The 27,789-nt window shown below is 45.2% G+C and overlaps 1 protein-coding gene across 3 annotated transcripts in view; it reads left to right on the top strand.

Annotated features, from left to right (window-relative positions):
- The window catches only part of LOC112931812 (ATP-binding cassette sub-family C member 12), a 65,488-nt gene that overhangs the window by 14,969 nt on the left and 22,730 nt on the right, over positions 1–27,789 (top strand). For 2 of the 3 annotated variants that reach the window (XM_026014558.2, XM_072744247.1), the window contains exons 9-19: positions 1,708–1,983; positions 5,440–5,511; positions 7,017–7,141; positions 15,510–15,582; positions 17,286–17,489; positions 20,915–21,049; positions 21,152–21,227; positions 21,283–21,384; positions 24,340–24,429; positions 25,101–25,204; positions 27,117–27,314. In XM_026014558.2, coding sequence (XP_025870343.2) covers positions 1,708–1,983; positions 5,440–5,511; positions 7,017–7,141; positions 15,510–15,582; positions 17,286–17,489; positions 20,915–21,049; positions 21,152–21,227; positions 21,283–21,384; positions 24,340–24,429; positions 25,101–25,204; positions 27,117–27,314 — 1,455 coding nt within the window. The remainder of the gene's footprint in view (positions 1–1,707; positions 1,984–5,439; positions 5,512–7,016; positions 7,142–15,509; positions 15,583–17,285; positions 17,490–20,914; positions 21,050–21,151; positions 21,228–21,282; positions 21,385–24,339; positions 24,430–25,100; positions 25,205–27,116; positions 27,315–27,789) is intronic. The other variant, XM_072744237.1, reaches the window with a different exon arrangement.

The following is a 27,789-nucleotide window of genomic DNA, read 5'->3' on the forward strand; positions in this document are numbered from 1 at the left end:
CTTATGATGGGTGTGGTGATGGGAGTGATGAAGAGGGTGATGGTGCATCACATTTATGGACTCAGTTGCTTTACTCATTCAGTCAGCCATTCATCAGAGATGTACTGTGTGCTTCCTATATATAAACCATTATAGGAAATGCAAAGAAGAGAAGAGTCTTTACTCTCAAGAGCCTCCAGTTTAGTGTAGGACCAGGTATCCCAGGAATTGCTGTATGCAGTAAGGATATGTGACATGAGAAAAGGGTGCATAAAGTGGTTTTGAAGTTCAGGCAAGGAAAGGAAAAGGAGGAAGGTGTTCCAAATGAGAGAACAGCATGTTCAGGCATGAGCAAATTAATTGAATGATTTTATTCACTCAGGTCAGCAATCTAGAAGTCATCTTAGGCATCCAAGTTACCTGTATCTGTCTTCTCCCTTACTATCCACAGTTAACCAATCAAGGGCCCCACTGAGTCACCTTCTGCTCACTGTATTTCCTCAATTTTAAGAGGGCACTGTTTGTAAGATTGGGTTGGATGGTTGTGCTGTTGACATCACTTTTTGAACAAAACACAAACATGAACACCATCGCATTAATTGTATATTATATCAAATATCTTAGGCTAGAGGAATAATGCTATTTCTTGACTTCTCAACTTTTGCTCTGTCCCTACTGCCATCACCTTCACTCAAGGCCTTATCATCTCTCATCTGAATTATCACAGTGGCTCGTGGACCAATCTTCCTTTTCCATTATTGATCTCCTCAAATCCACATCATACTCAGCCCCCCACAAAGCTGTTAAAATTTTGGTGTGATCACTGATATTCACCTGCTTGAGATCCTTGACTTCTTGTTCCCTCCAGGACTGAAACTGAACTTTCCATCAGTAGGTCCTCAGTTATATATCCACCTGATTGCCTATACCCTTCCTACCTTGAGTTCTGTAGTAACCCTGAATTGCTTGTTTCATACTCCACCCCGATAAACCATGGTGTTGCATGTTTCCTTGCCTATGCTAATGCCATGCCCTCTGTTAGAAGGCTCCTATCTCCCTTTCCTTCCCTCATCTTTGCCTGTACAGCACCTGTACAGACTCAGCTCAGGCACCAGTACATGGCCCTTGGGATGGGGAGCTAAGTTTCCTTCTCTGGAAGTCACAGTGTTTTGTTCTTGTCACATTTCCCTGAAATGTCTGTGTATATTCCCATCTTCCCCCAGACTGTAATCTCTTTAAGGACAGGAATCATGCCTTATTCATAATTTCATTTCTGCTGTTTACCCCAGAATCTGGCACAGGGTAGGCACTTGGCAAATGCTTTATTGAACTGAACTGAGTGGGGGCCTAGGAAAAAGACACAGTAGAGGCTGAGCATGTAACCTTTGTTTCATAAGCATTAGTGCCAGTCAATGAAGCCCCCACCCAAAGACTGGCAAAAGCTGATTACCTTGGGCACGAGGACTAAATGTAGCTGCAATTAGTATTCTCCAATGTGGGTGACCCACATAGACCTTGTGGTTAAAGAGGCATCTGTCCTAGATTGCATGAGCTAGTAGACTATTTCTGCTGCAGCTCCTCCTAGGGGAATATCTTCAGAATATCTTCTCTGAATGTCCTGAGTACAATTGCCAAGATTATGGTTTTGGGTCATTAGAAGATATATATTGGGATGGTTCTTGCAAATGGATAATGTGTGCCCAGTTAATTTTGTCTCTTTAATCTTAGAAAATTCTCATAGATAAAAGCGCCCCATCTTACATCATCCAACCAGAAGACCCAGATACTGTCTTACTTTTAGCAAATGCCACCTTGACTTGGGATCAAGAAACCAGCAGAAAAAGTGACCTAAAGAAAGTGGAGAACCAGAAAAAGCATTTTCTCAAGAAACAGAAGCTAGAGGCATACAGTTTGAGTTCATCAGACCAGGGAGTTGCTGGCCCAGAGGAGCAAAGTGGTAGCCCCAAATTTGTTCTGCACAATATAAGCTTTGTGGTAAGAAAGGTGGGTATGTGTTCTACAGGTGTGGTGGCTTCCATCTTTCCTCCTTGATTCACACAGCTATGGCCCTCTCAAGGCCTAACATAATTCAGTTTGAGCTGGAGGTGGTGGAGGGATGTCTCTAACTAGGTTGTTTTTTCCCCCAACTTTAAAACTATGTACATGGATATTGAAAACATTCTCTTCAAGCTGAGAGAAGATGGTGGTTGTATTAATTTGTTAAGGTTTTTAAATTTATTCATAAGAGACACAGAGAGTGAAGCAGAGACTCAGGCAGAAGGAGAAGCAGGCTCCCTGCTGGGAGCCCGATGTAGGACTCCATCCCAGATCCCAGGATTATGCCCTGAGCCAAAGGCAGATGCTCAACTGCTGAGCCACCCAGGCGTCCCTGGTGGTTGTATTAGTACTGATCTTCTAACTCCAAAGTAGCCAGTTGCAATGTTGAATGGACAATCCATTTCAGGTTGCTAGGCTCAAATTGAATATCTTTTATAAAAAATCTTTGATTTGTTCTTAGTTTCACATTGAAGTAGTATGATAGATAATAACCAACCATCATGAGCACTTACTATTTACCAGGTACAAAATTAATTCATTTAACCACCCCAATAACTTTAAGAGGTAGGTACTACAGCTACCCTCACTTTATGATTGAGAAACCTGACACACTGGGAGGTTGCATAATTTATCCAAGATAACACTGCTATCAGGTGGCAGAAGAGGGCTTCACACCCAGGGCAACTGGCCCCAGAATCTGTGCTTGTAAGCAACATACTTGTTAAAAGCAAATGAGATCAACAAACAACCCAGCAAAGGAAGCCAGCCAGTCTGTTGACTGTTCCCCTCAGGATTGGGGAATAGAGTCTTTAAACAAAGCTCTGCATTTATGGGATGTTTGGCCTTCTCCTGCATGTGGTTCTCTTGCACTGAGAACTCAGGAGCAGTGCTCCAGGGATGGCAATGTTGTTGATTTTGCTGCAGAGGGCTCAGCATTAATCTTGTGCCTAGTATTTTAATCTCCCATCTTGTTGACTCACCCTTTCCCCATGCGAGCACTACAGAAGGAGAGGTTCCTGTTTATTATGTGATGCTAAGCTCAATAGCTGGTGTAGAGTGGTGCTTCTTATCGTTAGCAGAGTTGTCTGCCACATTGGAAATTGTGGAAATTCATTGGAAATTGTGTTTGGTTGGATGAGTGCAATTGAGCTAGGTTCTCAGTTAAGTCCTGCTGGGTGCAGCCCACTTTGCTTTCTCATTCCCTTCCCCTGCCTATGATGTGCAGCACCTGGATTGGTCTAACCATGTCTTTGAGTTGCTCCAGAGAGGCCTCAGTGAACTCCTCTTGTGTTTTAAAGAAGCTGCCTTTTATCCCCTTTATTGCTTTCCTTCTTCTCATTATGTTGGTAACTCTTGGGTTTGTGCATCAAGGACATGGTCAGTGTTTTCTGAAACAAGTTGAAGACATAGTGGGGGCAACACAGCATTGTGTGGATTAAGGGTGTGTCTCTGGAACCTGGTGTACCTGGGTTCCAGTCCTACCCACTTGCCAGCTGTGTGACTTTGAGTATATCGCTTAACCTCTTAGCGCCTCTCCTCCTTCACCTGCTCAATGGATATTTTAATAATAGTAGCACTTCACAAGGTGGGTGTGAGAACTGAAGGAGGTATCATACAAAAAAATGCTAAGCCCATTGTAAGTCTCAACTGATGTTAGCTATTGTTGCCCTTTTTCGTCTCACAACCAAGTCCAGCTTAAGTGTTGCCCTTAAATGTCCTAAATTCAGAGCATCCATATTATCCCAAATTTAGTTCCAGAATTCCATTGGATTATAGCCTCTTTGATGTCAGGGCATGTATCTGTCTCATTTACAGTTGTGACAGTGCACCAAAGCAAGTGCCTGGCACAGAGTAGACTCCCAACACTTTTCTGAATGAACAAATGAATAATTGGAAACTCATGGGTTTTCTTCTGAAGACAAGGATGAATCTAGAAGGTTCAGACCTGGTCTCAGGTAGTGGATAGAACTCAAAAGAGAACCAAATGCCTAGAAACTGGATCCATACCTGTGGTCTCTTTGCCCCCAAATCTGTCATGCCCTAGTTACTTGAAGTCCTTTTAGGGGAATTAAAATGGATCTGCTTCACTTACTTCACTTACTTGTAGCTTCAATGACAATGCGAGCTGCATAAGGCAGGGATCACATCTGCCTTGATTACTACTTCATCCCCAGTGCCTCGCATGATGCCTGGTGTTCCATAAAGACTTGTCAAAGAAATTCATGATGACAAGAAGCAATCTTCATGTGTTGAGGATGGCAGACAGGTGATGGGTCCTTCTGGTATATTTCAGGTGGGAAAGGAGCCATATTTAGCTCTGTGATGGGCATCTTTGCTCTAAGGGGTCATAGACAGCAGGTCTTATTGAGAATGCTCTTAGATATTCCAACTGCAGCATTACAGTATTTGCTTGAACACAAGAGTGGGCGCATGTCCACCTAAAAGTCTCCATATGGACTCTTGCTCTGCTCGCATTGGTTTCCTCCCAGATATCTACATCCCCTTCAGGCGTCCTCAAATGTTACCTGTTGTCAGTGACCCATCCATGTGCACCGGCCATCTTCCAACTGCTGGATCTGTATCTGTACCTGAGGGCCTTCTCTACCACTTACAAAGTTCCCTCCACCCTCATCCTTATCTCCTCCCTGCTTTATGTGTTACCATGGCATGTACCTGGCATACTCCGTATTTTACTTACTTACCTTGTTGATTGTTGGTCCCCCCAATTAAACATAAGCTCCATGAAGGCAGAGCCAAATTGTTGTCTGTCATGTTCATTACTGTATTGTGCTATTGCTAGTGTCCAGGGTGGCATCTGGCACATAGCAGTCAATTACAAGATTTGTGGTTGAATTAATAGATCTGTAGCTGTAGAGTAATCCATGAACCCAATGTGTTGGGATAGCACAACTGCTCAGTAATTTCAGATTACACTTCAGTATGGTGGGAGGATACTTTAAAAATGACTTTAAAAAAAACACTCAGCTCTCTGTACTTCAAAGGCTGCCCTTGTCCCCCTGGGTTGTGCAGCCTTTAACTTCTATTAGATTTGCTTTCCTGGAGTGTGCGCAAGGGACAATTCTCATGTCCAGGGCCCATGTGTTGTCCCAGACCAACACAAGGCTGTTTCACATCAGTGCTTGTGCATGATTTCTAGCAATCCTCCGGGCACTCTGCTGTGCTGTGCCAAGGAAAGCACTTAATTAAGACTTAAGTTCCTGCATCCTCTCAGGCTGTGTATCGGGTTTGGGGTGTGAGGATATAGCTGCCACCTCTTAAAGTCAGCAGTGACCCCTTGGTCACCACCTGGCCTGGCTGGCACAGTTTGGGAACAACACCTTTGGCCCAAGACCCTCTAAAATCTGGTGGCATGACTGTATCTGTTTTCTGTTTCTCTGGTAGGGAAAGGTCTTAGGAATATGCGGGAACGTTGGAAGTGGAAAGAGCTCCCTCATTGCAGCTCTCCTAGGACAGGTAAGCTGTGAAGAGGGAACACTTATATGACAGTCAAATGGTCCCCTGCCCGCTGTGTCAGGGCCCTCCGAGAACAGTGGACCCAGTGGCTGGGCTTGGCTGCACTCGACGCTGTGCACACAGTTAACAGTGATTTCCAGGAGGTTAATGTGTGCAGCAGCTCCATGGTGAGGCCGAGCTTTTATACTCTTGAGCTTGCCTTCTAAGGACATGTGTTAAACAGTGACTGTTTCCTTGCCTAGAGTGCCATCTTTGTCAAAGGAAGAGACAAGTCATTAAATGCATGGTAGTCCCCATGACTTGGGTTGTCCTGATTAGAGAGGCCAGCAAGGCAGCTTGGCAGGGAAAGACCAAAGAGAACCTATGACTCACCATGACTTTGGATGTGTTTTTCCCCTCATTATCTCCACATCTCCAGTATCTGCCCAGAGCAGTGGCTCAGTCAAATCTTCTTTGATGGAGTAGCTGAATGCATGCATCAACTAAAGCAGTAACGTGCCCTCAACTTCTCTGTAGACCTTGTGGCAGGGAGAGGGAGGAGCCCAGGATTCTTGTCCTTTGCTACTTCTAGCTATGTGACCCAGCCTTGAGCACCATGCTGTCTCTTGCATATCCTGTCTCCTAACACCTTTGAACATGGTATCCTCACTAGTATCCACTGTTACCTGTTAGATGTCCACCATGTAGGATTATCCTAAGTGAACTTATGTAGTCAGGGTCACACACTAGAGCCCATGTAACTTTTTAATTGGATTGCCCAATCTGCCACATGAAACTGGATTTTCCAGTTCTCTTGAAGATGGGGAAATTCTTTTTTTTTTTTTAAAGATTTTATTTGTTTATTCATGAGAGAGAGAGAGAGAGAGAGAGAGAGAGAGAGAGAGACAGGCAGAGGGAGAAGCAGGCTCCATGCAGGGAGCCCGATGTGGGACTCGATCCCAGGTCTCCAGGATCACGCCCTGGGCTGAAGGTGGCACTAAACCACTGAGCTACCGGGGCTGCCCAAGACTGGGAAATTCTGGCTGCACCAGGCTGGCATCCTTGCACCAGGCCCTGTGACAAATGTGCACCTGAATTGGGGCTACTTCCTTGAGACAGGGCATGTGAAGACCACCATCCACAGCCATGCAGGCTATGTCCTGCCTCTGGGACCTGGCTGAGGAGGGTGGGACCCAGCAGGTATACCTGGAGGAAAAGGGAGCCTTTGTGATAGGTTCTCTCAGAGGGCATCCTGTTCTGGAGGTGCCATGTGGCCTCTCCAGCCTGCAGCAGAGCTTACCGCTGCCTCTTCTATGACATTCCTGCCTGGATGCTTGAAGATTTTTGACTTTGAGACCATCAGCCTATAGAGTTGGGCTTTGCAGTATGTGGTCAAGACATCTTTTGACCGTCTTGCACCATCATGATTAGCATTCATGCAATAAGTGGGTGGCAGGTGCAGTGAGACCCTGAAGAGAATTCTGTGAGGTTTAGCTTCTGAAAGTATTCTGGTTATTTTGCTCCAGATGCGGTTACAGCAAGGGATTGTGGCCGTCAACGGGACTGTGGCCTATGTTTCCCAGCAAGCATGGATCTTTCATGGAAATGTGAGAGAAAACATATTATTTGGAGAAAAGTATGATCATCAAAGGTAATATTAACTTTGAAAGCATGAGGCACTTTAGTATTTGATACCCTCTGCTATAGATGCTGCTGCCATTTATAAGGCTTGCTAAGTAGGCTCCTCTAATGAATTCTGATTACACATTCATCACATCCAAATGAGTATTGGTTTTTCCTGACCCAAGACTTCAGGAGAGGCACCTTCTGCAGACCTGTGATCACACTCTAAGAAATGGATGGAACTGGCACTTCATTCCCAGTGCAGAGTAGCATATGTTCTGAGGTTCTCTGTAACAGTGCATATGTTATCTGACTGGAGAAAGATATATCTGGCAATTTTGCTTTAGGCCAAGTAACCAAAACTGCTCAAAATCATGAGCAGCAGGTATGCAAATTAGTCAGTCCCCAAATTACTAATTGACATCAGATATATAAGGATATGTTGCTGTTAATGTACTCAAAATGATCTAACAGAAGATAAACAAGGCTCAAGTCATAGTTTTTGGATCACTTTGGTTGATTATTTTAAACTCTGGAAAGTAGTAGCTTTCTATGGTTCTTTGCTGGATTTGGTGTGCTGCCGTGTACATACCCAGAGTTCTATAAACACCTATTTAGGGAGATTTTGTCATCCTATCCCCATTTTACGGATGAAGAGGCTGAAACTCGGAAGGAAAGTTGACCTGCTCAAGGTCAAACCTAGTAAGTGGCAGGGGTTGAGTCTTGAATGCCAGACCAACATCATTGGTTCTCACTTGAGCTTCCTGACACCTTAAAGCCTCCCCAAGCTCCATGATGTTGAAGTAAGAACCAGTGGGATTTTTTTTTGTATATTTTTTAAAATTGGAGTTCGATTTGCCTACATGCAGCATAACACCCAGTGCTCATCCTGTCAAGTGCCCCCCTCAATGCCCGTCACCTGGTCACCCCTAACCTGCCCACCTCCCCTTCCACTACCCCTTGTTCGTTTCCCAGAGTTAGGAGTCTCTCATGTTCTGTCTCCCTTTCTGATATTTCCCACTCATTGTCTCTCCTTTCCTCTTTAATCCCTTTCACTATTTTTTATGTTCCCCATATGAGTGAAACCATATATTTGTCCTTCTCTGATTGACTTAATTCACTCAGTATAATACCCTCCAGTTCTATCCATGTCAAGGCAAATGGTAGGTATCTGTCGTTTCTAATGGCTGAGGAATAAATATTCCATTGTATATATAGAGCACATCTTCTTTATCCATTCATCTGTCGATGGACACCGAGGCTCCTTCCACAGTTTGGCTATTGTGGACATTGCTGTTTTTGTTTGTTTAAATCTGGCTTTCAGCTCTCCAGTGATAGTCTGGACTTTCATATCTTACTGTCTGAACCTACAAAACCTGCTGGCTGACATTGGCCAGCAAGTGGGTTCCCAGTGAGAGCTCTTACTTCTCCTTCTCTTCCCTGGCCATGGCATCCTGTTGCTAGGAGGCTCAAGAATGGCAGGAAGGTCTGATCAGTGCAGGAGTCCTTGGCACCAGCTGAACTGCTCTGCTAACTGTTTCTTAGCCTCCCCTCACCCCATCTGGAATGGCTTTTCTTTCCGCAGTAAATGGCTAGGAGGAGGGATTCCTATCTTTATCAGGCAGAAGAATGTCAGGGCAAATATTTACCAAATACTTTCAATTTGCAGGATCATACAGGATGATAGAGGAAAGAAGGGTGGCTCAATGTATCTTTGCCCCTGACGTCTTCAAGTCCATGGTGCCAAGTGGCAGGATGTTGTGCTGGACTATTCAGAGGCAGCAGAAATCATGATAGGGAAGACAGGGTGATGCTTGAATTGGGCTTGGTAGGGTGGATCAAAGCACCCTTTGTATGTGTCATCTCTAGGGTGAACATGGGGCTCTCAGGCCATAGGAAGCAGGAGAGTGGGAGGAAGCTTAAGATGGGGGGTGTGGAGTGGCAAAGAGATGAGGATGTGCTGAGCAACCTGAATCTCATAGTTAAAGATTGACAGAGGTAATAATATTAATAATAACCACCACCGATGAAGAATTTGCAATGTACTAGGAATTGTGCTAATGGCTTTACATATGTGTTCTTGTTTCCTTCTCACAATCCAATGAGAGTTATTAGCCCAATTCATAGAGTGGAGAGTGAGGATCAGGGAGGTACAGTCTCTTGTCCAAGGTTACCCAGCTGGATTCGAATACAGATTGTTCTCATCCCCAAATCCCTGGTCTTTTAAAAAAAGTTTTTTTTTTTTTTATTTGAGTATAGTTGACAACTATGTTACATTAGTTTCAGATGTACAACAGTGATTCAGCTTCTCTACCTTACAGTATGCTCATCCCAAGTGTAGCTACCATGAGTTACCGTACAACTCTATTACAGTATTATTGACTAGATACCCTGTGTTATACCTTCCATCCTCATGACTTACTCATTCTATAACTGGAAGCCTGAATTTCCCACCACCCCACTTCCCCATTTTGCTCATTCCCTTTCTTCACCTGCAACCATCAATTTGTTCTCTGTATTTATGATTTTGACTGGTTTTTGTTTGTTTATTCATTTGTTTTTTTTAAATTGCATATATGAGAAACCATATGGTGTTTGTCTTTCTCAGTCTGACTTATTTCATTTAGTATAATACACTAAAGGCCCATCCATGTTGTTGCAAAAGACATGATCTCATCCTTTAAAAAAAAAAAGATTTTATTTATTCATGAGAGACACACACACACATACAGAGGCAGAGACATAGGCAGAGGGAGAAGCAGGCTTCCTGTGGAGAGCCTGATTCAGGAATTGATCCCAGGACCCCAGGATCATGACCCGAGCCAAAGGCAGATGCTCAACCACTGAGCCACCCAGGTGCTGCTAATCTCATCCTTTTTAAAGGCTATGAAATATTCTATCATACACACATATACACACACATACATCACATCTTCCTTATCCATTCATGTATCAATGGACACTTGGCCATATCTTGGCTATTGTAAATAATGATGCAATAAACATAGATGTGCATGTATCTTTTCCAATTAATGTCTTTGTTTTCTATGGGTAAATACCCAGTAGTGGAAAGACTGGATCACATGGTATTTCTGTTTGTTTGTTTCTTTTTAAGATTTTTATTTATTTATTCATAGAGGCACAGAGAGAGAGAGAGAGAGAGAGAGAGGCAGCCCGAAGTGGGACTCGATCCCTGGCCTCCAGGATCACACCCCAGGCTGCAGGCGGCGCCAAACCGCTGTGCCACAGGGGCTGCCCTGTTTTTTTGTTTTTTGTTTTTTTAAGATTTCATTTATTTATTCAGGAGACACACACACACACACACACACACAGAGAGAGAGAGAGAGAGAGAGAAAGAGAGAGAGAGAGAGAGGCAGAGACACAGGCAGAGGGAGAAGCAGGCTCCATGCAGGGATCCTGATGTGGGACTCCATCCCGGGTCCCCAGGATCACGCCCTGGGCTGAAAGCAGGCACTAAACCTCTGAGCCACCCAGGGATCCCCAGGTATTTCTGTTTTTAATTTTTGAGGAAACTCTATACTATTTTCCAGAGTGTCTGCACCAACTTACAGTTCTACCAACAGCATATGAGTTCCTTTGCTTCACACCCTCTCCAAAGCTTGTTATTCCTTCCCTTTTTGATTTAGACATTCTGACAAGTGTAAGGTGATATCTCATTGTGGTTTTGGTTTGCCTGATGGTTAATGATATTAAGCATCTTTTCGTGTGTCTGTTGACTATCTGTATGTCTTTTTTAGAAAAATGTCTATTTAGGTCCTCTGCCTATTTTTTAATCAGATTTTTTTTTTTTTGGTGTTGAATTGTATAAGTTCTTTATATATATTGGATATTAACCCCTTATTGGATGTATCATTTGCAAATATCTCCTCCCATTCAGTAGTTTGTCTTTTTGTTTTGTTTTTAAGGCTTTATGTTTTTTTTTTTTTTTTCATGAGAGACATTCAGAGACAGGCAGAGACATAGGCAGAGGGAGAAGCAGGCTCATTGTGGGGAGTCTGATGCAGGGTCTTTTTGTTTTGTTGATAGTTTCCTTTGCTGTGCAAAAGTGATTGATTGATGGATGGATGGATGGATGGATGGACTGATAGTAGACAATGTGGGGTCCAAATTCATGACCCTGAAATCAAGACCAGAGCTGGGATCAAGAGTTGGATGTTTCACCGAGTGAACCACCCAGGTAACTCCAAAGGATCTTTATTTTGATATAGTCCAAATAATTTATTTTCGCTTTTGTTTCTCTTGCCTTAGAAGATATATCTAAAAATATATTGCTACAGCCAATCAGAGAAATTACTGCCAGTGTTCTCTTCTAGGATTCTTATGGTCTTAGGTCTCAGGTCTCACATTTAGGTCTAATCCATTTAGATTTTATTTTTGTACATGGTGTTATAAATTGGCCCAGTTTCATTCTTTTGCATGTCCAGTTTTCTCAGCACCATTTATAGAAAAGATTGTCTTTTCCCATTGTATATTCTTGCCTCCTTTGTTACAGATTAATTGACCATTTAAGTATGGGTTTATTTCTGGGCTCTCTATTTTGTTCCTTTGATCTGTGTGTCTGTTTTTGTGCCATTACCATACTGTTTTGATTACTACAACCTTGCAGTATATCTTAAAATCTGGAATTGTGATACCTCCAGCTTTATTTTCATTTTCAAGATTACTTTGGTTACTTGGGGTCTTTTGTGGTTCCATACAAATTTTAGTTTTATTTGTTCTAGTTCTGTGAAATATGCTATTGGTATTTTGATAGGGATTGCATTGAATCTGTAGATTGCTTTGGATACTGTGGATATTGTTAATTCTTCCAATTCATGAGCACTATATATCTTTCCATTTACTTGTGTCATCTTCAGTGTCTTTCATCAGCGTTTTATAGTATTCAGAGTACAGAACTTTCATCTCCTGGGTTAAGTTTATTCTTAGGTATTTTATAATTTTTTTGTGCCATTGTAAATAGAATTATTTTCTTAATTTTCCTTTCTGTTACTTCATTATGAGTGTATAGAAATGCTACCACTTTCTGGGTATCAGTTTTGTATCCTGCAACTTCACAGAACTCATTTGTAACTTCTGGTAGTTTTTTGGTGGAGTCTTTAGGATTTTCTGTGTAGAGTATCATATCATCTACAAATAATGACAGTTAAACTTCTTCTTTACAAATATGAATTTTCCTCTCATTTCTTTTTCTTATCTGATTGCTGTGGCTAGAACTTCCAATATTATATCAAATAAAAGTGGCAAAACTGAATATCCTTGTCTCATTCCTGATGTTAGAGGAAAACCTCTCAGTTTTTTACCATTGAGTGTATCATATTAGGTGTGAATTTTTAAAATATGGCCTTTATTATGTTGAGGTATACTCCCTCTAAACCTACTTGGTTGGGAGTTTTTATTTGAATGAATGTTAAATTTTTGTCAAATGCTTTTTCTGCATCTATTGAGATGATCATATGATTTTTATCTTTCATTTTGTTGATATTGTGTACCATGTTGATTGATTTGCAAATATTGAACCATCCTTGCATCTTGATTGTTAAATGGGGTGTGCTAATATTTTGAAGATTTTTGCATCTATATTCATCAGGGATATTGACTTGTAGTTTTTTTTTCTTTTGTGGTATCTTTGTCTGGTTTTGGTATTGGGGTATTGCTGGCTTCATAGAATGTATTTGGAAGCTTTCCTTCCTCTTCTATTTTTTTGGAATAGTTTGAGGCAAATAGGTATTAACCCTTCCTTAAGTGTTTGTAGAATTCACCTGTGAATCTGTTTGGTCCTGGGCTTTTATTTTTCAGTAGGTTATTATTATTATTACTGATTTAATTTAGTTACTAGTAATTGGGCTGTCAAAATTTTCTATTTCTCCTTCATTCAGTTTTGGAATATTATATATTTTTAGAAATTTATCCATTTTTTCTAGGTTGTCCAATTTATTATAAAATTTATCATAGGATCATCTTATAATCTTTTGTATTTTTGTGGTGTCAGTTGTTACTTCTCTTTCATTTCTGATTTTATTTTTGGGGGGCCCTTTCTTTTTCTTGATGAATCTGGCTAAGTGTTTATCAATTTTATTTATATTTTCAAAGAACCAACTCTTGGTTTTGTCGATCTTTTTTTCTGGTCTGTTTTCATATCTATGTCATTTATTTCTGCTCTAATCTTTATTATTTTTTTCCTTCTACTCATCTTGGGTTTTGTTCTTCTTTTCCTAGTTCCTTCAAGTGTAAGTTTAGATTGCCTATTTCAGCTTTTTCTTGTTTCTTAGGTAAGCCTGTATCACTATATGTTTCCCTGTTAGAACTACTTTTGCTGTGTCCCCCAAATTTTGAACCATTGTGTTTTCATTTTTTCTTCAGGAATTTTTAAAATTTCTTCTTAGATTGCCTCACTGATCCATTGGTTGTTAAGTATCATGTTGTTTAGACTCCGTGTATTTGTGTTTTTCCTGTTTTTTTTTCTTGTAGTTGCTTTCTAGTTTTATTACTGTTATGATCATAAAAGATGTATACTATGATTTCAATCTTCTTAAATTTATTGAGGATGGTTTTGTGGCCTTGTATGTGATGTATTATGGAGAATGTTTCATGTACACCTGAATGTATTTTGTTGTTTTTGGAAGGAATGTTCTTTATATATCTCTTATGTCCAGCCAGTCAAATGCATCATTCAAAGACAATGTTTTCTTATTGATTTTCTGCCTAGATGATCTATCCATTGATGTATGTGGGGGGTGTTAAAGTCTTCTACTGTTGTAATACAATCAATTTCTCTCTTTATATTCATTAATATTTGCTTTATGTATTTAGATGTTCCAATGCTGGGTGCATGGATATTTACAATGGTTCTATCCTCTAGTTGGATTGATCCCTTTATCACTATGTAATATCCTTTTGTCTCTTGTTACAGTCTTTGCTTTAAAGTCTATTCTAATGTAAATATTGCAACCTTGCCAAAGCCCCTGGTCTTAACCACTGTGTATACCACTCCTAAAGTTGGTGTATGGGAGTGATGCTCAGAGCTATGCCCAGCTTCCACTTCAGGACATTGAGTGATGCCAGGGGCCAGCATGCCCCCTGAAGGGCAGCTACCCATAATCTGCCTACTCGCCCTCTTGTTGGTGCCCTTTATTGCGAAAGTGTGTCCTGCAAAGTCTGAGTGTGAGGCTTACCCACTGTCATGCACTGAGAAGAGAGGATCCCAATGATGCTGGTATCAATCAACTAATCAATCAACCAATTAATTAGTCAACTAATTAACCCTTGTGGAGGCAGACAGCCTGCCAAGTGGGATAGAAACCTGGGGTTCAGTGGTGGGAACTGGGTGCTCCTTGGATAGGGTAAGAACTTGATCTGACACCAGGGACACCAAGAAATTCAGAGCAGGAACCAGTTTTTGAAGCAGAGATGTGGTGTACTGTGGTGCCCTGGGAAACAGTCTACCCACAGTGGGAGCCTTCTGAGTGGGAATGAGGCATAGATAAAACCCAGGAAAAAGGGTATGAAATCCTTCTGTAGCTTAAGGCCTGGACATGTCTGAGTCCCCACCTACGAACTTACTGACTCTCCTGGATCCCTTGCTGTCAGAAGTCCCCAGGGGGTGGTACTGGGGTCATGCCCAATAGGTCATGGGACCCCCAGCTTTTCTGTCCTTTGCAGGATGAGGTGCTAGTCCCAGAAGTATGGCTGCTGAGAATTGGTTAGGGTCTTGCCCATTAGATTCCCCAAGACTGGCCCCGTGCTAGACAGTAGGCAATGCTGAGGGACAAAACCAAGAGGCCAGGAGGTCCAAGGACCTGAGATCCTATTCCTGCTTGGCCTCTGTTCCTCAGGCAGTATTCTCTATGCTAAGTGTCCTCAGGTATCTCACAGGGAGAAAGCCCTGCTCTCTCCAACCCAGTAGGAGTGACTGGTAGATAGAGGAGCATCCTGGAGCTGATGTCAGGGTCATTCTTTACTATCATCCCAGCACCCTGCTGTTACCCTCCACCCACATGCATCTCTTCTATTCATGGTTTCGAATCCTCTGTGAAGCCTCCCACAGTGACCTCAGCCTACACTGGTCACTCCCTTCTCTGACTCCCAAGAGCAGTGCTAGCAGTTAGTGCCCCTATTTTCCCTTAGAGGTTTCACGTACATTGATATTGATATCTTCCCCTAAAGGCAGGAAGGCTGTGAAGGGATGAGTCATCCCTGAGTCAACTCTGCATCAGATGTGTGGGGAATCAAGGGGAAACTGCCTTTGGACACCAAAGATAAAGCAACTGGCCACCTCCTTGCCTTACTCAGTGACACCAGCAATGCCTTTCCAGGTAGCTTAGAGCAGCAATGGGGTCTTATGTCACCATGCTGACTTCTGTCATTTGTGTCCATAGGTATCAGCACACTATTCAAGTCTGTGCCCTCCAGGGGGATCTGAACAGCCTTCCATATGGAGACCTGACTGAGGTGAGCAGAGCTAGGAGTTCAATCCCACTGCAGCAGCATGGCAGCCAGGCTGCCCAGGCCAGAAGAGCTAAGGTTGGCAGGCCCTGGTTCCATCCACATTTGGATGCCCTAGAAGACAGAAGGGTCCCAGGAAGCATAAGAAAAGCCAGGTTCTATCATCCTAAATTCTCCATCTGGGTTTATTCTGGGGGGAATATTACAATGGATGTGGAATCAATTCTACTTGTATTGGGTTCAGTGTGGTCACTCCTGGAGCCATTCCCAATCTGTCTGTTAACTTAGAGAATGTTTCTGGTAAAAGCTGATTCCTTATCTTATGGGCTGGCCTTGTCCTCCAAAGACAGAGGTCTGGGGTGCTGCATTGTGGCTGGAGGCTCAAGGGCCCCTTCTTGATTCATTTGCTCTACTCTCCAAACATTGCTCCCAGCTGCTTGTCCAAAAGGCTGCCTAGGTCCTGGGTTAAGCCTGCCAACTCAGGTCACTCAGGGATGGGGGTCACTGTGCCATATTCCTATTTCCTTTTCCCAATGTGCCCTCTGCTTAGTTTTTTACTTTGCCCAAAAGCCCCAGAGGAGACCAGAGAGCTAAGGTGTCTTGAAGAAAGACCAGTTCAGAACACATTGCCTTTTTCTGCTAGGGCCTTCAATGTGTCTATGTCAAGGAAATGGCCACCACAGCCATCCTGGCCTGGCCTTTAGGACCTCTCTTGCCATATCTGTGGCCCACCTCCCCAGGGTTTGCTTCTACTCATCCCTACCTGCCTGCCTAAGTGTATACTTGTCTTCTACCTCCAGACCCCTGTTTCTGCTATTGTTATCGCCTTTCAAGTTCCAACCACAAATCCACCCCCTTCAGGGAGACTTTCTTGAATCCTATAACCTACAGTAATTTGCCCCAGAATACTTGGCTTATGCTTCTCAGTTGGCAGTAGTTAAATTCTGCTTTGTATCATAATCTGTATAACTGATCATGCCCCCACTTTCTGCTGGTATGAGCTCCCAGTAGATAAGGGACTTTTTTTGAGTCCAGCTTCATGTGTCTTTCCCCAGTGCTCAGCCTAATGCCTGGTTGAACATAATAGGGGTTCACTTCGGGTTCAGTTAGACAGAATAACCTAAAGTAGGCTATCTAGCTTTTCTTTCTTTCTACAAATACTGAGCACCTGCACTGGGTCAGATGTGGTGCCAGGCCTTAGGGTTATAGTAATGAACAAGGTAGACATGCCTTCTGTCTTTGTAGAACTCATAGGTCCTAGTAGGGGTGAGGAGTTGGTCCACAAGCAAGTAAATTGAGAGCCCCCTTGTCCATTTGCTCTCAGGCACTTCTCCCTACTGTTCACCTGTCCACTCTCCCAGAGCTTTCTGCTCAACAATTTCTTTTGGTGTTAGTAGTCAAGAAATACCCCTCTCTATGGGATATGCACTGGGATGGGGCTATTGTGAGACAGGTCCCCCTCATTCAACACTGGAAAGAGATTTTCCCTAGTTGCCACTGCCCATCAGACTTCCTGCAGAAGTGAGTCTTCCATTTCCCAGGGCATCTGGTGCAGTCAGGGAGTCACTATAAGGGGTGGAGAAACTGGGATGTAGTAGTTATCAATCTGCAGAAAAGTTTTGAGAAATTTCAAGAAGCTCTTGTTCCCTAAGGACTGCAGGGTGAGGGTGGGGCCCAGATATGGGCAGTAATATATCTCCTGTCTACAGATTGGGGAGCGGGGCCTCAACCTCTCCGGGGGGCAGAGGCAGAGGATCAGTCTGGCCCGTGCTGTCTACTCAAACCATGAAATCTACCTTCTGGATGACCCCCTGTCAGCAGTGGATGCCCACGTGGGGAAGCATGTTTTTGAAGAATGCATTAAGAAGACACTCAGGGGGAAGACCATCGTCCTGGTGACCCATCAGCTGCAGGTGACTGAAACTGGCAGGATCCACAAAGTCATAGGATGAGTGTGGTACCTAATGCTCAGAGAGTCTCCTCTTCTGCCTAAACCTGTCTCTCATATCTGAGGCTGGCCTCACCTGACAGGGTTAGGGAGGGAGCAAGTTGTGTAGGCTATACTCATGATTCTCCTCAGCCATCCCAGCTTGCACAGAGTCCTGTTCCTCTCTGAGCATAGCCTCTATTGGTCCTAAATTTGGTTTTAGTGGGGCCAAGATCTTTTCTTCCACAAGAGCATAGACTCTCCAGAAGCAAATGTCTCATATCTATGAGTGGCCATGGGGCACCTCCTCCAGCTCTGGACCACTGATGATGATTGGGAAATGGTGGAGGGGTGGGAAGCCAGGTGGAAATAACTCAGGCCCCATCCTTCCTCAGATTGGCCTGAGGACAGGAATGCCAGGAGGGGGGTAAGGGGCCCTGATGCTCCTGGCATCACTGGCCAGGGGAAAAAGCCCAGAGACCAGGACTTTTGGGGTGAAGGCAAGACTCTTTTCCCTTTTCAGAGCCACTCATTCAGGTTTTGGAACATGAATCTTCTTAAGGAGTTACTAAGCTTGCCCTGAATGTGCTTGAGAATTGGGTAGGGTGGGGAAAGTTCTCACAGTATCAGCCTCATCAAGTGTTCTGAATGCCTAGTAGGAATCTGAGACTCCCCTCTACCCTGAGACAAACCAGATTTTCCCCTGCTTCCATCTCCTGTCTCCACAGTGAGCCCCTAGAGGCATGGGGTATATGTGCACGTGTATGTCCATGTGTACGTATGTGTATATACATGTGTGCATTTCCTGCTGGAGGAGAGATCCCATGGGACTGACTTACACTGAAAGGACTGTTGGAACAGAAGTCCTGTCTTCTTTCCTCTCCTGCTACCTATGGGGAAAATGTTCAACAGGGGTCTGGTCTGGGGGTAAGAGGCAGACCTCATGGTCTTTGCAAGGGTAAGTCAACCTAGAGGAAGGAAGGGTAGGCAAATGAGGTCGCCATGGCTACAGGATGCTCTAACCAGCATTTCTAGGATCTTCTCTCAGTGGCCAGAAGAGCCAGCTTGAAGAGGAGGAAGTTTCGTAAAGACCCAGAAAAACCATTCCTTCCCATTGCTATAGCTCTGCCCCAGCCTGTTTCTCTCTTTGCTGAGGACTGGAGTTCTCAGAATAAGCTTAAATCATCTGAATTTTGGGTTCCTTCTGAGTGGGCTCAATCACCTCCAGGAAGCATCCAGTGGGGCTGGTGCAGACAAGTTGCTCTGCTGGTCAGGCATCAGAATGGAGAAGATTGGGTTTCTTCTGGACCCTCATGAGGTCAGTGGGAACGGGCTTTCACCCAGTCAGGGCACTAAATGTTATAACTGCAGCTCTGCACTGTGGAAGTCTAAACCCTGGAGACCACCTACAGCAGGGAGGGTTGTCCTTCTGAGGGGTCCTGGGGATCTGGAGGGGGACTTCTGGACCCTGACAAGTGTGGGTCATAGCTGTCCTTGCAGGAGTCCTCCCTGGGGGGAGTCATTACCTCAGCCCTGGTCCAGTCTTTGAACCTTGATGACTAGCAGCATGACCTGAGGCAAGAACTCTTTTCCCCAGGTGTAAGTCTCCTCAAAGAGTCTACCTTCCACCAAGGTCATTGTCTCACTTTTTGAGTGTTGAAAATGCAAGCAGCCACCAGATGGCACTGGAGTTTCAAGTCCAGTTGTCCATTGCTCAGGAGGAGGGGGCTCAGAGCCCCTGAACTGGAGCCCCTGGGCTTTTCTAGAACCTTACTCTTGCTTTTATTCTTGGGCCCACAGCCAATCCGGATGCTTCCCAGTGCTTGGGCTGGGTGATTGCTCTTCTCTTATTTGAGGAAACAAATGAAATGAGGCCTGTGGTCATCACTGAAAACCACAACGCAGGGTCAGATTTTGTGAGTTTGCAAAACATTGCTGCTCAAATCACACCAGATCTCAGTGGCATGAGCTGGAGTGCTCATTAGCCAGAGGGCCTTCACCAGGAGCTTCTGGAGCTGGAATGTGGGCCCCCACAGAGGAAGGAAAGGCGGTAAGGTTGTCGCAGGCCCCACACTGGTGCCTCAGTTTCCCTGTCTGGAGAATGGGCTGATAACAAAGCTGCCACTTCCTTCACTGGCTTGAGAGATAAGAGACAAAACAAGAACAGGCTTTGAAAAGCTAGGATATGCTGTATAAAGGTGAGAGACTATTTTCAGGAAAAGGGCACTCATAGAAAGTGTCTAAATTGGATGTTAAAAGCCAGACTGTTTCTGCTTAGCTGTCTGGGAAAGTGGACAAGGAGCTGAGTCATTAGTCCAAGGGAGGCAGAAAGGCTGGAGCTGCCCATGCTGTCAGAACTGCTATCATCTAGCCTTTTGGGCACCACCCGCATTCTCCTAACACCCCATTGGGAGTATAGTGACCAAATGTAGCCACTTCTCTCAAGCTTTGAATCAAGAGCATCAAAAGTTGATTTGACCTTGGTGGACCTGGAGTACAGGAGAAGACCTTTGGCCTGTATTGCAAAGGCTTCAGGCTGAACCATCTTAAATCTTACAGCATCGTGCCCCCATGGGAGGGACTTTCTGCTCTTAGATGGGTTGATCCTATGGAAAGAACTCTATCTCATTTCAAAAGAGAGGAAACCCCTCTTAGCACAACTCTTTGATCTCAGGAGTGATATGTAAATGAAGGGAACTCAAATTAGAAAAACAGAAGTGCTTTGGCAAAATGTGGGATGCCATATTAAATGTAGCTAAATTTTTATCATACAGATAAAGCTGGTGTAAACTCCTCAGGCCCAGGGGGTGGGGGGATTTGGGGGAGGAGTAGGGCCTGGTGTGGTTTCATGTTCTGCTTCTCCTGGGCTAGATGAGGATCCCGAGGTGGCCTTATAATGTTATCACAGAGGAAGGCCACTGCTGAGGTCGCATTTCCCCTCTCCACCAAATCTTGTCTTGCAGTAACTTGTCAATTTCATATTCCAAATCCTTCCTGCCCCCGATCAGATTTTTTTTTTTTAGCAGAGCAGCTCATTTAGGGAACAGTGCTTCACAGTGACAACAAGAGGCTCTCTTTGTACTTATGACACCAGTGGGCACTAGATCAGTGCTTCTCAACTGGGGACCATTTTGCCTTTTAGAGGGTATTTGTCAATAACATTTTTGCTTATCACAACTGGGATAGAGGGGTGCCACTGGCATCTAGGGGGTAGAGGAAAGGGGAGCTGCTAAATATCTTACAATGCATAGGACAGCATCTCGTCCCTACCCCAACAGCAAAGAATGATCTGGCCCTCAGTGCCACCTCTGTACTAGAGGAGCTTGGGATGCTACTGGATGGGAGTTTGGCATGGTGCTCTTCTCTCACCGGGTAGAAGTACACTGTAGATCATTTTAAATATCTTTGCAGTTCCTGGAGTCGTGTGATGAAGTCATTTTGTTAGAAGATGGAGAGATTTGTGAAAAGGGAACCCACAAGGAGTTAATGGAGGAGAGAGGGCGCTATGCGAAACTGATTCACAACCTCCGAGGGTTGCAATTCAAGGTAACTCTTCACACCTGGATGCAAGGTATGCGATCTTGCAATCTCCAGCCTGGGAGAAGTCCTGCCATGCAGCTTTCAGAAGGAATGTCATTTTGTCCCTAGGATCCAGAGCACATTTACAATGCAGCAATGGTGGAAGCCCTGAAGGAGAGCCCTGCTGAGAGAGATGAAGATGCTGGTACAATCCGAGTCCAAACCACTCCTGTCTTATTGCTCAGGGCTGATGAGCGGAGGCACAGATCTCTCTTTATTTCTCATCCTAGTTTTGGCTCCAGGAGATGGAAAGGATGAAGGAAAAGAACCTGAAACAGACTCAGAATTTGTAGACATAAAAGGTATTTGCTATTTATTCCCTCAGTTACATAGTCTTAAATATTTGTTGAGAGTTCTGGGTAGAGAAATGTGGACACATTGTAAGTCCTTTTGGGGCAGCTAGAATTAATACAGTTTACTGTCATGTGAGCCTTAGGGTTCAACTGCTTGAGTCCAAACTCTGGCTCCACCACTCACTAGTTTTATGAGTTGGCACAAGATACTTGGCCACTCTGATCCTTAGTTTCTTAATCCATAAAATGGGGGAAATAATAACCAATAATAACCAGGTTCTTATAAAGATTATGTGAGAAACTGCACATAAAATGATTAGCCCAGTGTCTGATATATAGTAACTTTCAATAGTAATCATTATTGTTATTAGTTAGAGAGGTCAAAGCAGTGCACAGAGATTGGTTAGCAGCAAAAGCACACAGAAGAGGTGTGGCACACTCTTTAGGGGACGCACTGAGAAAGGAATGTGCAGCACTGAAGAGACTGGGTGTGAGTACTTAGCATTCTCCTATGTGCTGGGTACCCAAGTCTGCACAGACAAAAATACACCCCTGTTCTCAGGATCTCATGGTCTGGTGGGTGACACAGGCAAAGAGATAATCATGGGGAAGCTGGGCTAAAGGTAACAGGAAGTTGGGATGAGCATAACAAGTCGGGGGGGGGGCCTCCCAAAGGTGGCAACCTTGGGACTGGTCCTTCAAGGATATGTAGAAGTTTTCTGGGGGGCACTGTGGTGAGAAAGTGGGGAAGGGAGAGGATTTGGGGGCGGAGGGCAGGAATTCCAGGAAGGCAGGAGAAGAGATGGGAGAGATAAGATAGGCCTGTTGAGGGCCAGCTTCGTCAGGCTCCCTCTTCACTCTAGATACTGTTCCCTTCCACTTCTGCAACCATTCAATACCTGTTGAGCACCTACTCTGCCCTGCCTGGAGCTGGGCACTGAGAGGGCAGGGGTCCAGATCCACTGTCCCTTTCCTCAAAATGCCTTTGGTGGCTTTCCAAGTTAGAGCTCTGTTCCTCAACTAAAAAAAAAAAAACAAAAACCCTCAGTATACTTCGTTAAATTTAAGATACCATCCATTTTAAGATCACCATCGCTTTATGTACCACTTAGAAAGAAAAATCTCTGCCAATTAGATGATATGGCATGCTACCGAATGGAAGGCACATCCTGATTTCAGAGATGTTAAAATGTGAAAAAAAAAAATGTGAGTCTTTGAGTCGATGAAATTTGGCACCATTAATGGTGCTTGTGACAAATGCATGCACGTTTGGAAAGACAACATATTTTTATCACTCTGGAGGCGGCCAAGGCTGAAGAGAGGTACCCACCATCTCTTCCACTCCTTCCCAGGAAAGCTCCAGGCTACCCAGGATGTGAAGTCCTGTGGAGAAAGTAAACCCTGCTTCTCTATTTCTCTTCACCCCCTTTCTCTGGGTGGGAAACTGAACGTGAGAAATCACATATTCTGAAAGCTCTAGGAGGGGAGCCAGTTAAAGGTGGCAGTGCCCACCATACCTGGCATCAGGGCATTTTCGAAAACACAGCAAGGTGAACCGAGTACTCCTGGCTGGGCTGGTGGGCTGCAATGGGATTTGACTAGTTCCCTTTGTTCTCCAGGATGTCTTTCATTAGGCTCCACCGATCCACTGAGGCATCTCTCTGACTTTGCAGGCCCAGAGGGAGACACAATGAGAGAAAGTCAGGCCGAACATTTTCAAAGAAACACAAAGGTTCCCAGGCAGAGGGTATAACAGTGGCTCTATTCAGGGCACCTTTGAGGTGTGACAGCTCTCCCTTTCATAGCAAGGTGCCGAGAGCCTGTGCGCAGGGACACCCCCGTGTCTAGCTCTATTTATCTCCGTGTATAAAAGCCATGTATGGTTTAGGATTCTGCTTTGGAGCTGACATTTTCATGCTTCTGCATTGAAGGGAAGGAAGGGGACAAGTACTCAGTTCTGACTGTCGGGAGCTGCTTTAGCCAGCGTACCTTCACCTCTGGATGTGCTTTCCGTGAGAACATGACAGTCCCTTTCCCTTCCCTTTGGAAGGTGGAGAGGACTTGGAATAGCCAGGTGGAAGGGATCAGGAGTCCATGCAGCTGCTGGCCGAGGAGGATGCCCTGAGGCATGAACTCCGAGAAGACGGGAGCCACCTCCTTCTGGTTCAGTAGTTGCTGTGGGCCCTGTGGCACTTGAGTGCATGCAGCCTAACTCCCAGCTGTATTCCTTTGCCTGGGGGCTCTCCCTGCAAGCTGCCAGCCTCCTGTCAAGCTAGAAGCACTTGGGGGAATTAACCCCCACAGGGAGGAGCCCTCACCCAGTGGCCAATGGGATTTGTAGAAATAGCCTGTATCCCTCTGGTCAGGTGAAAAACCTGCGAGGTGTGTGTTCCACTCTGGCTCTGACACGTCTCTGCAAGGAGTTCAGCACTAGTTGTCCACGGGGTCACTGGCTTGATGAAATCCCTTTTACTGTTGCCTTTCCTATGCCCTAAAGCTCCCGAATAAGCTGCATGCCCTAATATCCTTTTCTTAGGGACTACTTCTGGGGGGCAGCCTGGGTGGCTCAGTGGTTGAGCACAGCCTTCAGCCCTGGGGACCCGGAATCGAGTCCCACGTCAGGTTCCCTACATGGAGCCTGCTTCTCCCTCTGCCTGTGTCTCTGCCTCTTTCTCTTTGTGTCTCTCATGAATAAATAAATAGATAAATCTTTTAAAAAAATAGAAGCAGGCCTGAGCACAAAGTACGTGCTTAATAAATATTTCTCAAAAGAATGAAAGCCACCTGTCATGAGGATCGAATAAAATAACCCAATAATGGGCAAAGGTGTGTTGGGAATTTCAAAGCGGAGGACAAATGGAAGGAAGGGTGAAAACTGCCCCTGTTGGGGGTGCAGGTATGCAGGAGGGGTGAGCCTGACCCCCTGGGCTACAGGCGCCACAGGACTTGTGTCTATCTCCGTAGTTCCTCTGCACCAGCTTGTCCAGACTGAATCCCCTCAGGAAGGAACCGTGACCTGGAAAACGTATCACACGTACATTAAGGCTTCTGGAGGTTCGACATAAAACAACGGGTTTCTTGATTTAATTTGCATTTAAAAATCCTTTCTCAAACTGTTGGGTTCACGTTTTATGATTTCCTTAACAATTACTCCTTTTATGCTAAAGCCCTTTATCAATGCCTTTTATTTTATTTTTTTTCCATCTGAAGTCTGATAATACAGCCTTTTGAATGGAATCACCCTTTATCCCCATTAAAGCTGCCAGACTCTATTTATTGAAACTGAGTGAGCAGCAGCGTGGACCAGCCACGGTTCCTCCGCACCTCGCGGCCTCTTCTCTGAGGGCAGCTGCAATCCGCTCATGGCCTGCCTTCGGGGCACAGTTCTCATCTCGGGGTGCAAAACTACCTTACAGTTTTATTCCCTGTCTGCTCAGCACAACTGGGTTTTTGTTTGGTTTTGAGGAATACCGAGTTACTCCTATTAAGGTGCATATTGGTGGGTTTTTTCAATATATTGGCAATTTGGACCCATTTTCCAACCAGGTAGAACACATGTCCCCTGGAGGTTCAGAGTCCCAACACCCAGACTTGTGAAAGCAGCCAGGAAGGTGGTTCCCAGGGGAGGGGGCCCTCTTCCTGCGGGCTTTGAATTTTCCATCAAGGCTGGACCCGCTGCAGCCCCCTCCTCTGTAACCCCCTGGACCTCTCCCCTCCTCTTGCAGGGTACCTTCTCTCTCTCTTTGTGGTGTCATTTTTCCTCCTGATGATCGGCAGCTCTGCCTTCAGCAATTGGTGGCTGGGTCTCTGGCTAGACAAGAGCTCACAGGTGAGTTTCCCTTTGGCATTGGAAAATGTTGAGTCAGTGGCTGGCAGAGAGCACAAATGCCCCCAACACCACACAATGAACCTCCCGCTGCCTCTTCTGCAAAGTTGAGATCAGTTGCCTGCACAATTCAATTCCTGAAATTCCCTTTGATGGGAATGATGGGAATGTGGGGTTTTTTCTTTCCTTTTTTTTTTTGGTGCCACCTTTGGATTTTAAAGGATTGGCTAAATAGATTGTGATGGTGCCAGGCAAATGCAGCATGTCCATGGAGCCATGCTTGTGTAGGATTGTCAGTGAGGCACCTCTGAGGACGGCCTTTCCCTGGAGGGGCCAGGGAAACCTAGCATGGATTTTAATCCTCCTGCCTCTGAACAGAAACTGACATCTTACTGTTGACACTGTCAGATGGCAGGGGGTTCCATCTCTCTCTGCTCTTCAAAGTCCCTCTACAAGAACGGTACATGCAAAAGCCAGACTCAGTCCCTGGTCGTGCTGCAGAGCCACCGTGTATCTTTCTCAGATACTGGGTATTTGTCACCTGAGGGTCTCCTCCAGACCAGGGCCTCTCCTGGGAAGGACTGATAATTCTGCTCTTGCTGGAGCTTGCTAAAAACTCTCCCAGCTTTTGGGCAATGGTTTCTGAGCTTTTCTGGAGCCCCTGGGAATGCTGTGGGCCCATCCTGCAAGATAACATTTTGGTATAGTTCTGTTGTTATGACAACCAAAATGGGAAAGCACTGGGGAGATGTAGGTAGGGGAGAGGTCACTACAGCTCTCTTGGAGGTTGGCACAGCTTCCTGAGGGCAGTTCTTCCCAAATGGAGAAGCCAGTGGGTGCTCTGCACTGTGCAGAGAGAGAGAGAGAGCCATCTCTGGAATATCCCCCAGATCCTCCCTGACACATGAAGAGCTCTTTCCTTAGGGACCCCATGGTTTCTGGCCAGGATGGAACCTCCTCCTAGGTGTGGTGCTTCCCCAGTGGGCCAGTGCCACTGGCTAATTGAGCATGCAGCAGTGATAGTAGACCAGGCGTTTGCCTCCCCCTCAACCCCCCACCCCGACACTGTGGGCACAACCTCTTTTCAAGCTGGGCCTTTCATCAATTAGCTCCCCAGGGATGCTTTTGCTTTTATGGATGTTCATCCATCAGCCGTCACCTCTGGTTTACATTTCCGCTATTGCTATAATCAGCAAAATGGCATTTAGAAGAAAGATGCTTATTTGCTCCCCAAAGGCAGTCTTGACTTTCAGCACATGCTTCAGAGAAAGATGAAGCTGCCAATTTCTCAAGAGGAGGGGATGGCCTCTCCCCAGAAAATGTGTGTTCTCTCCGCAGCAGGATGAAGCAGGAGGGAGCCCTGTGGTTCACCAGGCTCCCTTCTCCCTACCAGGGACTTCAGGGCAGTACACCAGTGCTGTCCATTATACTCCTTGAGAAAAGGAAAAAGGAGGGGACTGTGGGGCTGGCCCATCCTACAGAGAGGCCACCTATACCTCCCCGAAGGCCTGGGCTGCCAGAGGGCTGTTGAGCCAGCCTCATGGAATCTGGATTTCCTGTGCTTCTATAATCTTCCTGGCCCAACATCACCTCTTATCTCCTAAGACATAGTTTGCTTCTGGGAAGAAGCTATCGGCCACCCTGTGCCCTGGCCACCTTGTTTGCTTTACTTGCCCGCTGACTGTGCTGAGTCTTGTAAGTCAGATGCCCTTGGAGGTAAACAGCCCAGCAGGAGGACCCATGCAAAGCTCAGAGGTCCTCCAATGGAAGTGACCTGATTTGGCTACCTGCTTCATTTTTTTTTTGCAATTTTACACCTCTTTTTAGTTTCTTCTCCCTGGAAAGGTCCTCTGGCAAATCCTCGCATTCCTGATCGTTTACCAATTCTTAGTGCTTTTCTTATTTTTCTCCAAAGATGACCTGTGGGCCTCAGGGCAACAAGAGTGCATGTGAGATTGGCGCAGTGCTGGCAGACACCGGGCAGCATGTGTACCAGTGGGTGTACGCAGGGAGCATGGTGTCTGTGCTGACATTTAGTGTCATCAAAGGTTTCACCTTCACCAAGACCACATTGATGGCATCCTCCTCCTTACATGACCACGTGTTTGACAAGGTACTGCTCCCAGGAGCTGCATGCAATTCCAGTCATTTAGCCAATAGCATTTCCCGAGCCCCTATGATACATCAGGCACTGTGCTGGGCTCTGGGCATAGACAATGCTCAAGGAGCTTACTCTTGAGTCTGAGAAGCCTCCTGATATCTACTACTAGCAGTGAAGGCAAACTCCAGGGACTGTGGGGATGGGTCACGGGCTCTCAGGCTAGACTGGGGATGGAGTGAAGGTGGTCAGGAAGGTTCCCTGAAGACACTGCCCGGGAGCAGACATGTACAGGCCCATAGGCCATCTCCAGCTCCAAAGAGCCCTGGGTATGCCAAGGCCCTCAAGAGGTGCTTCTGGCCATTTTCTCATTCCACTGCTGCGGTAGGCAGAATTGATTTATTTTATGATTTATTTTATTGCCAGGGCCCTGGCCAGAGCGCACAGATGTGGTTCACACTAGGTAGACAGATGGTTTTTATTGCCCCAG

The sequence above is a fragment of the Vulpes vulpes genome, chromosome 2, assembly GCF_048418805.1.
Source record: "Vulpes vulpes isolate BD-2025 chromosome 2, VulVul3, whole genome shotgun sequence".
Taxonomy (NCBI): Eukaryota; Metazoa; Chordata; class Mammalia; order Carnivora; family Canidae; genus Vulpes; species Vulpes vulpes.